The 13609-nt window shown below is 40.7% G+C and overlaps 1 protein-coding gene across 6 annotated transcripts in view; it reads left to right on the plus strand.

Moving 5' to 3' along the window:
- Positions 1-13609, plus strand: part of AUH (AU RNA binding methylglutaconyl-CoA hydratase) — a 155941-nt gene that overhangs the window by 50100 nt on the left and 92232 nt on the right. For all 6 annotated transcript variants that reach the window (XM_070590370.1, XM_070590373.1, XM_070590372.1 and 3 more), the window contains one exon: positions 13502-13594. In XM_070590370.1, coding sequence (XP_070446471.1) covers positions 13502-13594 — 93 coding nt within the window. The remainder of the gene's footprint in view (positions 1-13501; positions 13595-13609) is intronic.

Genomic DNA, 13609 nt, shown 5'->3' on the forward strand with positions numbered 1-13609 from the left:
TTTTTGCCGCATAATGACGTTTCGGTCAACAAGGACCACATAGGCGGTGGTGGTCCCATAAGATCAGTACCATGTGGCCTAGGTGTGTAGTGTGCTATCCTTTCTATGTTTGTGTAACTACACGCTATGATGTTCGCACAACAACGAAACTGCCTAACGATGCATTTCTCAGAACGCATCCGCATCGTTAAGTGATGTCTGACTGTAGTGGGCAGAGTGAGGAAGACAGTCCAGGCAGGAGAGGACACAGGCAAGGAATGAGGTGGGAGTTCCCAAGGAAAATCCTTTTCCTACCCCAACCTAGCTGATTTTGTACTAAAGAGTATTCTTCAGTGCTTTGGTAACGTGGTCTCTCTTTCTGTCATCTTTATCTTAAGCTGGAAGTTACATTATGTTTCATAATGTAAAGTTGCTCTTATGATGTCAGAACATTGGTTCAGCTTAACATTTTCTCAGACATTGCCATAAAATATTTATTTTGTTGTAGAAAAGTTACCTTTTATACGTTAGCAGAATGTGATGAGCTTCTATGAATGGTTTTGCTGTTTGTCTATTGAGGCATACCATATGAAAATCTCTTGATGTAGAGCCACAAGATGTAGATTCTAGTCTGCTCTCTACCATCTGCTACTTTTCCTATCTCCTCCCTGTTGTGAGAACACAGTGGGTTTTTTCTCTACCTGCACCTGGTATCTAGCATAGTGAGTGGCGTATGGTGGGGCCGCGATTGAAAGGGTAAATTGACTGGGATCCTGTTGGTGTAGACATTGAGCCAGGCTCTGCTGCTTTCCTCTCATCTTCAGCTTGGATCCTCTCCTGGAGCCTCTTTCTCTCTGCCTTTACCTAAAATTCCAAGACTTGCCTGCACTGGCCTGAGTTTGATTCTCTCTCTTCCACCCCAGTTCATGTTGCTCCTAGGCTGTGAGTGAGGATGATAGAATGAACAGGGATGGAGCGGTTTGAAAGTTGTTGTGATTAGTAGTTAGGATAGCTGCCCCTTTGCTAGATTGGAGTGGGTGTAGCTCAGGAGCTCAAGTTTGAAATGTGAGGGTATTGGTGGCTAGTAGACAGACATCCAAGTGGGGATGTTGTTAGGCAACTAGATGTGACTTTGGAGTTTAGGCAGGTAGTGGAGGCTCAAGATGTAGCTTTGGGAGTCCTCAGAATGTTGATGCTGTGTGAAGCCTTCACACTGGCTGAGGCACCTGGGCAGCTACTGTAGAGAGGAAAAGGTCTGATGACCCTGAGGCGTTATGTTTCAAGGCTGGGATGAAAAAGAAGAACCAGAAAGGAGACTGAGAAGATCAGCTAGGGTAGGGAGGTAGGAAGAAAACAGTACTCTGCAAGCCAAGTAAAGAAAATCTTTCGTGAAGGAGTGTTTGATCAAATGCTGCTGACAGGCCAAGGAAGGTGAATGCTAACCAGTCGACTACTGGGTCCTGCAGTGTGGCCACTGGTGACCCTAACAAGTCCTCTTGGATACGAGTGTTGGGGCTTTGGGGGCTGCTTCCTTGGCTGGCAAACCATGAGAAAGCTCCATTCCTTGGGCAATTTTGGGAGGCCTCCTAGTTGGACTGTTGGGCTTTTTGGTGTAGGTCCATTTAGAAAAAACTAGTAATCTGTAACTTATCCTGGTTATGGATAAATGCTTCCCAAAATTTGATTCATTGTAAATAAACTATAAATGAGAGTATTTGGAAAGTTTTCCTCAAAAATACATATATGCATTTCTATGAAGCATAATATCTGATTTATCGTGGCTGTAATTGTCTCTGACGTAAGATTTAGTTTTTGAATATGAATAAGGTATGGATAATTTTTTACCAAAGTTTAAAGTGTTGTATTTGTCACTTCATGCATTTAGTCATTATATTCCTTTTTTTTTTTAGATTTTTTTTTATTTTTTCCTTTTCTCCCCAAAGCCCCGCGGTACGTAGTTGTGTATTCTTCGTTGTGGGTTCTTCTAGTTGTGGCATGTGGGACGCTGCCTCAGCGTGGTCCGATGAGCAGTGCCATGTCCACGCCCAGGATTCGAACCAACGAAACACTGGGCCGCCTGCAGCGGAGCGCGCGAACTTAACCACTCGGCCACGGGGCCAGGCCACATTATATTCCTTTTAATTACATAAAATGTTAAACTGTGAAATGTGCTTGTAAAGGTAAAAATCCACGTAAAACTCTTCCTAGTATCCCATTTTAAGATTTAGAGATTCTTGAGTAATGAATACAAAAGAGCTTGCATAAATTCCAGGTATATCCCTTTTAAGCTTTCCACTTGCTTTAGAGGCATCTGATACTTATAAAAAATCCAGAGGCGCCTGATCTTTTAGTTTAATAGTTTATTATCAGTATACAGTTCGAAGCTGTTTGAGATGATTTCATTTTGTTTTACTTTATCTGAAATCAGCTCATTCTGAAAATACTTCATTACTACCGCAGTGACTATTATAATGCAGTTTGAGAGATTATGCGCTTGTTATGTTTTCATTGCTGTTGCCTGAATGATTGTTTGACTTTTATTTTGGATGCATTGTGTTAAGAATTGTTTAGGAAAGAATGTTTTCAAAGTTTGCAGAATTGTTTGTCTCTGCCAAGTTGACCTGAAATGTTTATGTTCACTATGCATTTTGTTTGTTCGTTTGAAGGTCAAGGAGATTTTTAAAATAATTAATTTAGTTAAATTGGCTACCATTCAGCATGTATTTTACTTTCCCCCCTAATTTGATGTAATAACTAGAAACTGGAAGTGCTGACTTAATGGTATGTGAAAGATGGATTGATGGAACACTCTAGTTAACTGTCTTTATTGACTTTCCACATAGTAACTTCCAGAGCTCAGTTTTAGTTTTCTTTATCCTTCCGCCAAGAGTGATGGAAAACCGACACAGTGTTGAGGAGTCACTTGTTTTCCCTTGTGAGTTGTTCACGTCCGCCGCCTGTTGAATCCTGGAGTAGGATGGAGTTGCACTTCTGTGGTCTCACTCCTTCCCTGTCGGGACTTTTACTGCTTTTGCTGACTTTCACTGAGTGTTGATCACATTATAACTTTGGACAGTTCTGTGAAAATTATACTGTTTTACTAAATGTAGCAGGAACAGCACGCTTATCAACCGACTTCTATCACTTACTCCAAAATATTGCTCTGGAATATTCTAGAATTTGACGAGACCAAGAAAAGGAAATCACTTTAATTCCTTTTTGGCGTTTAATGTATTTGTTAGCTTTTAGTTTCACAAGGAATATCTGAATATGTGTTTAACATAAAAATTTAAAACTCTTTTCAGCAGCTTTCCCCGATTCCCTTTTCCCCCGCATAAGTAATTATTGCTGATATCTAATTTAATATGTATATTTTTAGACCTTTTCTTGGCTTTTACATGAATATGTATTTGTATACATATATTGATATATAGATTATGTACATATATATGAAAATAACCACATAAACAGATTTTCTATTTTTTGTTTCATTTTTGGAAGTTTATAGTTTTCTAGCAATTTATCTGTTTCCTCTAGATTTTCAGATATATTAATATGAAGTCATTCATAATATTCTCTTACCTGTTTAATGTCTGAAGAATCAGCAATGATGTTCCATTTGTATTCCTGATATTGGTTATTGGTGTCCTCTCTTTCTCTCTCTTTTTGCTGAGGAAGATTCGCCCTGAGCTAACATCTGTGCCACTCTTCCTCTATTTTATATGTGGTTACCACCCCAGCATGGCTGAGGAGTGGTGTAGGTCCACGCTTGGGATCTGAACTTGCAAACCCAGGCCACTGAAGTGGAGCATGGCAAATTTAACCACTAGGTCGTTGGGCCAGCCCTGTTTTTTTTTCTTTGATCAGTCTCTCCAGAGGCTTACCAGTTTTATTATACATTTCAAAAATTTGTTTTGAGCTTTGTTTATCCTCTCTATTGTTTCTGTTTTATTAATTCTTACCCTGATTTTTTATTAATTCCCTTCTTTTTCTTTCAGGTTTAATTTGCTGCTTTATTTTGAACTCATTTAGATGGATGTTTGTTCCATTTATTTTCTGCCAATTAGATATATATTAGCCCTTGTTACTGTATCCTTTACATTTCTTCTGTGTTTTTTGTTGTTTTTTTTTTTTTTTTGGTGAGGAAGATTGACCCTGATCTAACATCTGTTGCCAGTCTTCCTCTTTTTGCTCGAGGAAGATTTTCCCTGAGCTAACATCTGTGTCAGTCTTCCTCTATTTTGATATGGGATGCTGCTGCAGCATGGCTTGATGAGTAGTGTGTAGGCCTGCACCTGGAATCCAAACCCATGAATGCTGGGCTGCTGAAGCGTTGTGCATGAACTTAACCACTACACCACTGGGCTGGCCCCAAAAATGTTATTTTTATTACTGATGGTGGCAAAGTTGAAAGTTGTGCCTTTAGGTCTGTTTTCAAGGAGGTTTGCTCATTTGGATCTCCAGTGTTAGGCCAGCTTACCCCAGTCAGAGCTACAGTGGGTTGGCGCTGGCCTCCTCCTGCAGCAGTTGGCCCAGAGCCTACATTGCGCAGTCCGCCGGTCACTCTTCACGCAGACCTGGAGGAGAACTATGTTCTTGGAGGGCAGGACGCAGGAATAGCTGAGTCCAGGGTATGCCCATTTATTCATTTTAAAATTACCCATTTAGATAAACAAATATTCTGTTGGGGTAGAAGACATTTGGGGGCCAAAGTTAGGAGAGTGGGACCCACCTGTGTAGTGCTATATATATTTAGCGTTACAGGGAAGAAGAGAATGTCTGTACACGGGATACTTTCTAATTGGGAAAGTACCTCTGCAGCTCCCTGCACTTCCCCTGAGCTGATTCTCACATGTGGAGCCAGCTCTTTGTTAAGCTTCTAAAATGGGGAAGAAAATGTGCCTCTAGGCCATCCAGATTTGTCTGTCCCCAGTTGGCGAGTGTTTTTATTATTTTCTGGTTTTTGATGGTGTGTCAGTCAGACAATGGCTGTGATGTTTGTCCTGGTGACTGTGTTTTGCTTTGTGGCTGCTGCTGTTGTATTACTTGGTGCATTTTCTCGCTGCTAGATCTTCACTGTGGATTTCTCCTTTGTTAACCCTTATAAAGTGCCTTTCTTTGTCCTGTTAGCCCAATTTTTGCCCTTATTTATTAAGATTATGAGATGTTTTGTCTTTGACTCTGAGATACCATACCCATCCTTTGCATTTTTAAAATTTTATTTTCTCTTTTGTTTCAGGTGTTTCTCTAATGTTCTGCTTGTAGTTGGGTTTTGCTTTGTGATCCAGTCTAGTCCTTTTTTTACTAGATGAACACAGCTCCTTTAAATATATTGATCTGTTTGGTGTTAGGTGTGTCATTATGATTTCCTGTGCTTCTGATTTTGGCAATTTTACATTTTAAGCATCATCTTAAGTATGCTGTGTGTTTTTCTGGTTTGTTCTGTTTGTAGGTTTATTCTAATAATTATAAAGGGTTGTGCTTTTGTACCACCTGGTTATCTTTATTATAACTTTATTTAGTATCCTTGATCATCTGTTCCTTTAGAAAGTTCTGTTGACTTCTAACTATGAGCAGTGACAGAATTGGTATATTTCCAGTTTTAAGTTTTTCCCTCCCGCCTTTCTCTTCTCCCATTGTTTTTTCTTAGTGTTTTCTTTATAATTTTAATTTGACTCATACCTGGATTACTTCATTTATCAGTTTTAAATCGTATCTCTCAATTGACCCCTGTTTATCAAAGATCAGGAAACTGCTGCACTATGTTTTGTTGGATTTACACATTTTCATATTAATTAGGTCATATTTTTTTAAAACAGGTTTATTGAGGTGTAATTGGCATACAATAAATAATACATATTACAGGGTACAGTGTGGTGACTTTGGCTTATGAAAACATCACCACAATCAAGATGATGAACATATCCATCATCCCCAGAAGTTTCCTCATGGCCCTTGTTAATCCCTTTGTCCTGTCCCTCCCTGTCCCCCTCTTGGCTCCTAGACAACTGCTGAACTGCTTTCTGTCAATAGAGACAGCCTCCCTGTTTTAGAGTTTTTTATAAATGGAACACAGTGTGGATGTGTTTTGCATGTCATCTTTCAGTCAGCATGTTGTTTTTGAGATTCGTTGAAGTTCAGCATGAATTGGTAGTTAGTTCCTTTTATTGCTGAGTAGTATTCCATTTGTGGGGCTGTCCTGCATAATGACACTGAGTTGTGTCCAGTTTGGGGCAGCTATACATAAAGGTGCTACAGCTGTTTGTGGGTAAATCTTTACTATCTTTGCGTTTATGAGTCTTACCCAAGAGTTAAGGCTCCTCCTGCTTCCTCTATCAGTGTAGTGGATCAGCATATTATCCTGTGGGACGGTTCGATTGTCAGGCTCCCTGTGGGTCAGCTGCAGTATCCGGAGCTTCACCTGGGGATCTTATTAAAATGCAGATCCTGGTCCAGTAGGTCCAAGTTGGGACCTGGGGTTCTACACTTTTAATAAGCTTCCAGGTAATGCTAATGCTGCTGGCCCACAAGCTGCACTGTGAGTAGCAAGGAGATGGCACCTGAGAGCTGAGGAAGCAAGGCAGTCGTGGTGTGTCTTTCCCCTCCCAGGTAAAAGTAAACTACTTGTAGTGTTATGTTTTTATCAGACATGGAAACAACTACATTTGCCACATCAAGCAGCATTTGAAGTGCCGGGAGCTTTATCACATCTGGATCAGCAGTCGACAGTGGAAGTCATGACTTAGTTGTATTTGTTAGAGTCTTCCAGAGAAGGCTGCTGGATGGAAGTGTGTAGGGACTTAACCTCGTCAGCATCTCCTCTCTGTGTCTCCCCAGGGAGGCTGTCTGCGATTGGAATTTGGGTGGGAAGGGGGTGCTCTGGTGTTGGTCCTTTCTACTTTAATAACCTGCAGTCATGTACTGTGAGTTCCCAGGGAGAGCTTGTTAGCACTCTGTTGCGGTCACCTGACTAGCACCTTGTGCCTGGTTTCTGAGGTTCCCCCAGGGGGACCCAGTGAACTGTGGTCTTGCTCTAGGTCTCCAGGAATGGGCAGTGCGCAGAACCAGCATGCTTGGCAGACTTTTCGTGGAGTCTCAGCATTTTATTGTCCTTAGATGCTCGGTTGCTGGCATGGAAGGATGGCTTACAATGCTGAGTCCTTCCGTGGGGGCTCTGGGTCCTCTGGGTCTGGGCTGTGAGAACTGATGATAGGCATTAATGGCTATGAGCAAGATCCTTGAGCCAGACCACCTGAGCTCGAATGCGGCAGCAGCAGGAAAGTAACAGCAGCTCCTCTGCCCAGTGTCCCCATGTAAAGTGAAGGGCATGATAGTTCTGATGTCATAAGGCTGGTAGAGGGTTTAAATTTTGTAAGGTGCTTAGAACAGTGGTCACACATAGTAAGCACTTTCCAGTATTTCCTAGATCCATAGGTAGCTATACAAGTGGGTGAGTGCTGGACTTAGCAAACTCAAGCAGCTTTTCTTAGATTGCACCCTTGTCGCTCTTCTGACGCCTGAGAATGGTGCCTCCCGTTTGAAGCCCCCAGCCCCCTGTGTGATGAGGTGAGTGTATGTGTTGGTGTCCAGGCCGGCTCCTTTCTCAGAAGCCCTGGGCCTCCAGGAGAGCCAGGGTGCAGCTAGCCTGTAGGCTTTGGACAGGAGTGGTTTTGTTTTGTTTTGTTTTTTGATTCATTTGAAACTTGATGATGAGAATGTGACACAGAGTGTGTTAAGCTGAAGGTGAAACTTTGGCTGAAATTAGGGGTCATTAGGAATTTATTATAGTTTTCAGTTAACCTTGATTTTATTTCTCTTCTTCTTCAATGATTTCAATAAAGTCAGATTTCCAGTATACTTACTATATGGGCATTTCTTTTAAAATATTTGATTTCTCTGATTTGTGTAAGAACACTGTTCTTCAAGCAAAATCAAATTTAAAAATCATGACTGCTGCTAGCATTTTTCCTTAGTAATTGAATTGTTTATATTTTTCTATAAACATCTGAAAACCTACATATGTGTCGTATCTGTCTCAACACGTATGTGTTGAAAGTAGAGCCTGACTTCCCTTCTCCTCACGTTCATGGCCGTCTGACCGCAGTTATCCTCGCGGTGCTGTCTTCTGCAGACTACTGAAGCGGACCACAGCTTTCCCGTAGCTCCTTTATTTTTCTCTTAAAATAGCAAAACTAATTGTTTGCTTTAATTATATTTTTAGGAGCATTTCAGAGGATTATTATCTTCTTTGTCATACCTGGCTTGTTTCCTGGTACTAAACTCAAAATAGTGTCTGATCCCCGTAGTTGTGTAACATCCTGAGCCATCATTTCTTCCTATTGCTGTGGGAGCAGCCGTTGCCCCGGCAGTTGCTGTCTCACTCCGTGGCACTCTTACGTGACTACCATGGTGATGTTTCTCAGGGCTTTGAAACTGATAATCTGCCTTTTGAAAGGTGTGTTTCATTGTTTCCTCTAAGATTGTTAAGTGCTCCCAAGTAGAAGAAATACTAGATGTAAAAACAAGCATATTAGGTGACCGTGAAACTAGCATGTGCTTTGATACGATTCATATTTTCCTGAAAAAAATTTACTGAGAAAAACATCTTTTAGGGAAAAATTAGGATTGTGTAGAACTTCAGGATTTATAATATTGTAAAACGGTTGAAATTTAATTACTCATTGAATACTAATTAAGCTATTTTACTTAAATAATTCTTTAGAAGGAAAAAATTTTATAAACTGCTTTATATAATGCCAATTTATGTTAATATTTGAAAGGGCCAAGTAGTTTATCTATTTAAGATTTGAGAGTGTTAACATCCTATTTTCCTTGTTCTTTTTTGTATAAGGACCCCCACATTTCTTGTCATTTTGTGTTATATATGTCATATAAATTGTAATGTTGAAAATTTTATCCCCTTGAAAAAATTTCTCTAGTTCTTAACTGTCACATTTAAAAATAATTTTCATTACTTCCAAAAAGTATAAGCGTCTAGGGAAAAGTGTTATAGCCTCTAGCTTCAGAATTAGAAAGCCTGAGACGATTATTTCAGCTCCTTCCCTGCCCTCTTGTCTCCTGGGTCAGCACGTTTGTATTTGTTTACTTCTCCTCGTTCCCTCCCTCTGCATTATGTAAACCCCATACTCCAAGTGGTGTGGAGCTGGAAACCTGCTGCTGGGCAGGCCCCTCCCTCCTCATTTGATCACATAACGTTTGTGTCTAGTACTTCTCACAGTGAAGGGGAAGGATATATATTCATTAATCAATTTTATTTGTGTTTTTTATGTGCATTAAATCTTTTTTTTCTTTTAATGACATTTTATGCTTCTGAAAAAATGATGCTTTTAAACTTTCTATTGGCTGTGTGATTTTAAGTCTAATATTTATTTGAGAATACTAACTAATAAAAAGGTAGAGCAAAGCCTTGTCAGCTCGTTCTGAGGCCCTCATTCCCTTTGTGTTGCAGTACAGCACTAAGAGCATTATAGGTGACCAGGAATTGTAATCTTCCTGTTTGCTTTCTCTTATGCTCCAGGGCTTATGAAGTTATGCAATGTAACTTTTGTAATTTACGGTCAATTTATTCCCTTGACCCTTCTATTTAGTCTCCATTTTCAGTGCACAATTTGATATGATCGTCTTTCCATATATGTTACATAAGTTTGTTCCTATTTTTAGGGAACAAGCTAAGGAATGTGAGACAGTTCCTATTTATGATGGGTTGGAGTTTTCAGAAACTAGAACTCAGTAGCACATGTATGTCAGGCCTGGGTTTGATTTTGGAGATCCATTGCCCTCACTTCTGTAATTTCTTTCCGAAGAGTCAGCTTCCAGCAGATGTTCAGCGAGTGCCTTCAGCTCTCACTGTTGACCAGCATTTCACACAGCAGGGAGAGAATACTCCACTCTCTTCCTGTTGCTTTCTCCAGCTTGGCAACTCTCTGCTTTTGTTTTCTGGAGCTCTACAGGGCTGCATATATTCATGTTATTTCTTTAAAGTATTAAGTGAAAAGTTAATAATAAAAAGAAAAGTAGGGAGAATACTAGGTTTAATGTAATAGAGACGGAGAGACAGTGAGAAGCCTTAAAGTTTGTTCCAGAGTGGTAAGAAGGATGCTATTGACCGGCATTGATGCGGTGTTAATCTTTGTTTCAGAATGGGCGGTATGGTGATGATAGAAAAGCATTACAGAGTGCCATGGAATCGTAAAGGAAGGGACTTGTGAGCAGTGCCTTGAAAGACAGTTAGGGACCAGCGAGGCATTCCAGGCAGAGGGCACCCAGTACACAGGTAGGGATGTGAATGACTTCTGGAGGTGCTGTAAGTAGTTTGGGGATGGAACACGGAGTATGTGTCTGAGACTGGAGAAGAGATCGGCAGATGGGCAGAGCCTAGTTCATCAGGTGCCTCCCGTGCCGTGCTGAAAGTTTTCTCCATTTATATTCTGAATGTGGGGTAAATCATTGTGCAATTTCAAATAGAGGAATAGCATGACTGTGTTTGCATGTTAGAAAGATTATCGTCCAGGAGATGAAAGATGTATTAGAAGGGGCAAATTGCAGGTGAAGGAAGTCAGTTAGAGACTTCCTGCTGGTGAGAAATGAGGGGACCCAGAAGTCTGGCTGTAGAAAAGGGAGGGGGACTGGCAAATTTGTGAGCTGTCAGACAGGAGTTAGAAAACAATTGGCTGTAAGGGCATTGGAAAGGAGGACATCTGGGATGACTTCTGGGTGTTTGTCTTGGGTAACTTGGTGGATGGAGGTGCTACCAAACGTGAAATAGAATCTAGAAGGATTGACAGGAAGTTGGTTTGAACACGATAAAGCATTTAAGTGGAGATGTCCAACAGATAGGTAGCTATAGAGATACAGTTTAGAGAGAAGTTGGTTTGAGGTAGAGATTTAGATATTATTAGTGTTATAGGTGGTGCAAGTTATGGATGGAAATGAGACCTCGTGGGCAGAGCTTCTATGGAGAGGGAGGAAGTCTGAGAAATAACCAGAGGCAGAAAGAAAGGCAGGAAAGTTGAAGGAGGGACCCAGCAGGCAAATAAGGAGAGGAATTCAAGGAGGAGGAGTGTCCAGGGTTGATGTCACTGATCTTCAGAGGCAACAAGTTTAATAGGGACCAGATAGTGCCCATTGGTTATGGGACAGCTTCACAGTGTCACTGGTAAGTGGGACAAGAGCAGTCTGGGTGAGATGGAGTGGGACCTAGAGCTGTGAGGTGGAGGTGAGTGGAGTGGGTGACACCTGTTTACTCCATTTCCTCCAGAAGCTTGTCTTAGAGGGAGGTGAGGTGAGCCCATAGCGAGCTCTAGGGGAAGGTTTAGATGGGAGAGATTTGAGATTGGGGAGGTAATAGATTACAGGAATCTAGAAATATGTAATTTCTGAAGCTAGGTTTGTAGAAAGGAAGGAGGATTGAGAGCTGGGTAACAAAGGAATTCCATTTTACTCGTTGTGGCTTGAGATGACCTTGGGAGCCACTCAGATTTACTTGCCAATATTTTACTTAATTGGCTTTTTTCCTTTGTTTTTGTCAGATAAAATTAACTGGATATTCTTTTTTCATTAAACTCATTTCTTTTTTTTTTTAAGTCTACTTTTTTTGGTTGTTGTTGAGGGAGATTGGCCTTGAGCTAACATCTCTTGCCAATCTTCCTCTTTCCTTTTTTCTCCCCAAAGCCCCAGTACATAGTTGTATATCCTAGTTTTAGGTCTTTCTAGCCCTTCTGTGTGGGACACTGCCACAGCATGAGCAGTGTGTAGGTCCGTGCCCAGGATCCAAACTGGTGAACCTCACCCTGCCAAAACGGAGCATTCAAACTTAACCAGTTGGCCACAGGGCTGGCCCCTAAACTCATTTCTTAACTGTAAACTCTGACATAGCTGTCTGTTCACTTTTCACCAAGTGTGCTGTAAAGTACCTTACGTGGAGCACCAGTGAATTTTTTCTGCCCTTTCAAGCTGCCGGCGCCCCCCTCGAAATGTGCAGATAGGTACAAATAATGAAATATGCCCTGTCCGCCCCTGCTCTCCCGAGAGCGCCTTTGCCTCAGGTGGCAGCGTCTGTATGTGCTCCATCCCAGCATTTTCAGACTTTGCTTTTAGAAGAAATCTGATAAATTCCTGCAGGTATTAATAAAACTCAGTGTACTTCAAAAAATTTGAATATTTTAAAAGGGATCAAGGAGGGAACCTCTCTGTCTGTGGAATTTCACGTCGGAATACCTGTGCGAGAGAGATGTTTAGGAATGGCACCTTTTTACTTTGTTTTTAGTTATTTATTCACTTTTGTTTTATTTTTTTTTAAATTGAGATACAGTGAACATATAACTCTGTGTAAGTTTAAGGTGTACAACCTGTAGTTTTGATATGTTCATGTCCTGCAGTGTGACTCCCACCGTAGTGTTAGCTGACACTTCTGTCACGTCACACAGTTATTGTTTCTTTTTGTGGTGAGGACAGTGAAGAGATGGTACCTTTTTACTATCCACATTCTGTTTCTGTGTTAAGGTTGGCCAACCTAGCTTCACATTCCCGTAGTCAAAAATGAAATTAGTGGGAAGGATTCTGCTTGACAGAATAATTAACCAGTCTGTGTTTGAACCAGTTATAAAAGTGAAATCTGTGATTCATCATTTATAAAAGTCTCATTAAAGTAATTTTCTGTTTCCGCACTCAAGAAAGTTTGGTTTTGCATTCTGTGACTGGCTGGCCCCTTCCCAGTCATGCTTTTGGGTAGGTTCTCAGAGCCTCTTTCTTTTGAAGTGTGGTATTTGATAGGCAAGCTACTGTCATTGTCCTCATTACTAAATGATAGAGCTAGTGTGCTGTGCCCCAGCAGCCAGTTGGACTGCTTCTGTCTCGTTTGAATAGATGTATTACTTCTTTGAATGAGACCCCGTCATTCTAAGCACCAAAGAAACCCATAAAGGATCGTGAATTTTGCAATTATACCCAAGTCATTTCAATATGAAATTTGTATGAACCAGTCATTTCATAAAAGGCTTTCGACTTTAAGTTTACGAAGTCAGAACTGTGATTCTGTTATTTCAACAGAAAATATTTATGAAAGTATTTCAGTAATATGGGAAGATTTAAAGATAATATTACACACTTATGTGATGGAACTCTGTATAATGATGTTTCGGTCAGTGATAGACCGCGTATGTGATGGTGGTCCCATAAGACTGGTACCGTATAGCCTTGGTGTGTGGTAGGCTGTTCTATCTAGGTTTGTGTAAGTACACTCTATGATTGCACAGTGACAAAATCACCTAACGATGCATTTCTCAGAATGTATTGCCATCGTTAAGCAACACGTGACTGTACAATCATTGCGTGTTTTTGAAGAATAGTGATGAAGGAAATGCTTATTTTGTTAAAGGCAAAAGAGATACAAAATTCTATATACAATATCCCACTTAAAAATATATTTACAGAAAAAAAGTCTAAAATGAATTACATAATAAGGTCTTACTGAAGAAGCATAAAATCTTTGTTTCTGTTTCAGCCAACCTTCCAGTGCCAACGATTGCAGCAATAGATGGGCTCGCTTTAGGTGGTGGCCTCGAATTGGCCTTAGCATGCGACATAAGAGTAGCAGGTGAGCGTTAATGCT

The sequence above is a fragment of the Equus przewalskii genome, chromosome 22, assembly GCF_037783145.1.
Source record: "Equus przewalskii isolate Varuska chromosome 22, EquPr2, whole genome shotgun sequence".
Taxonomy (NCBI): domain Eukaryota; kingdom Metazoa; phylum Chordata; class Mammalia; order Perissodactyla; family Equidae; genus Equus; species Equus przewalskii.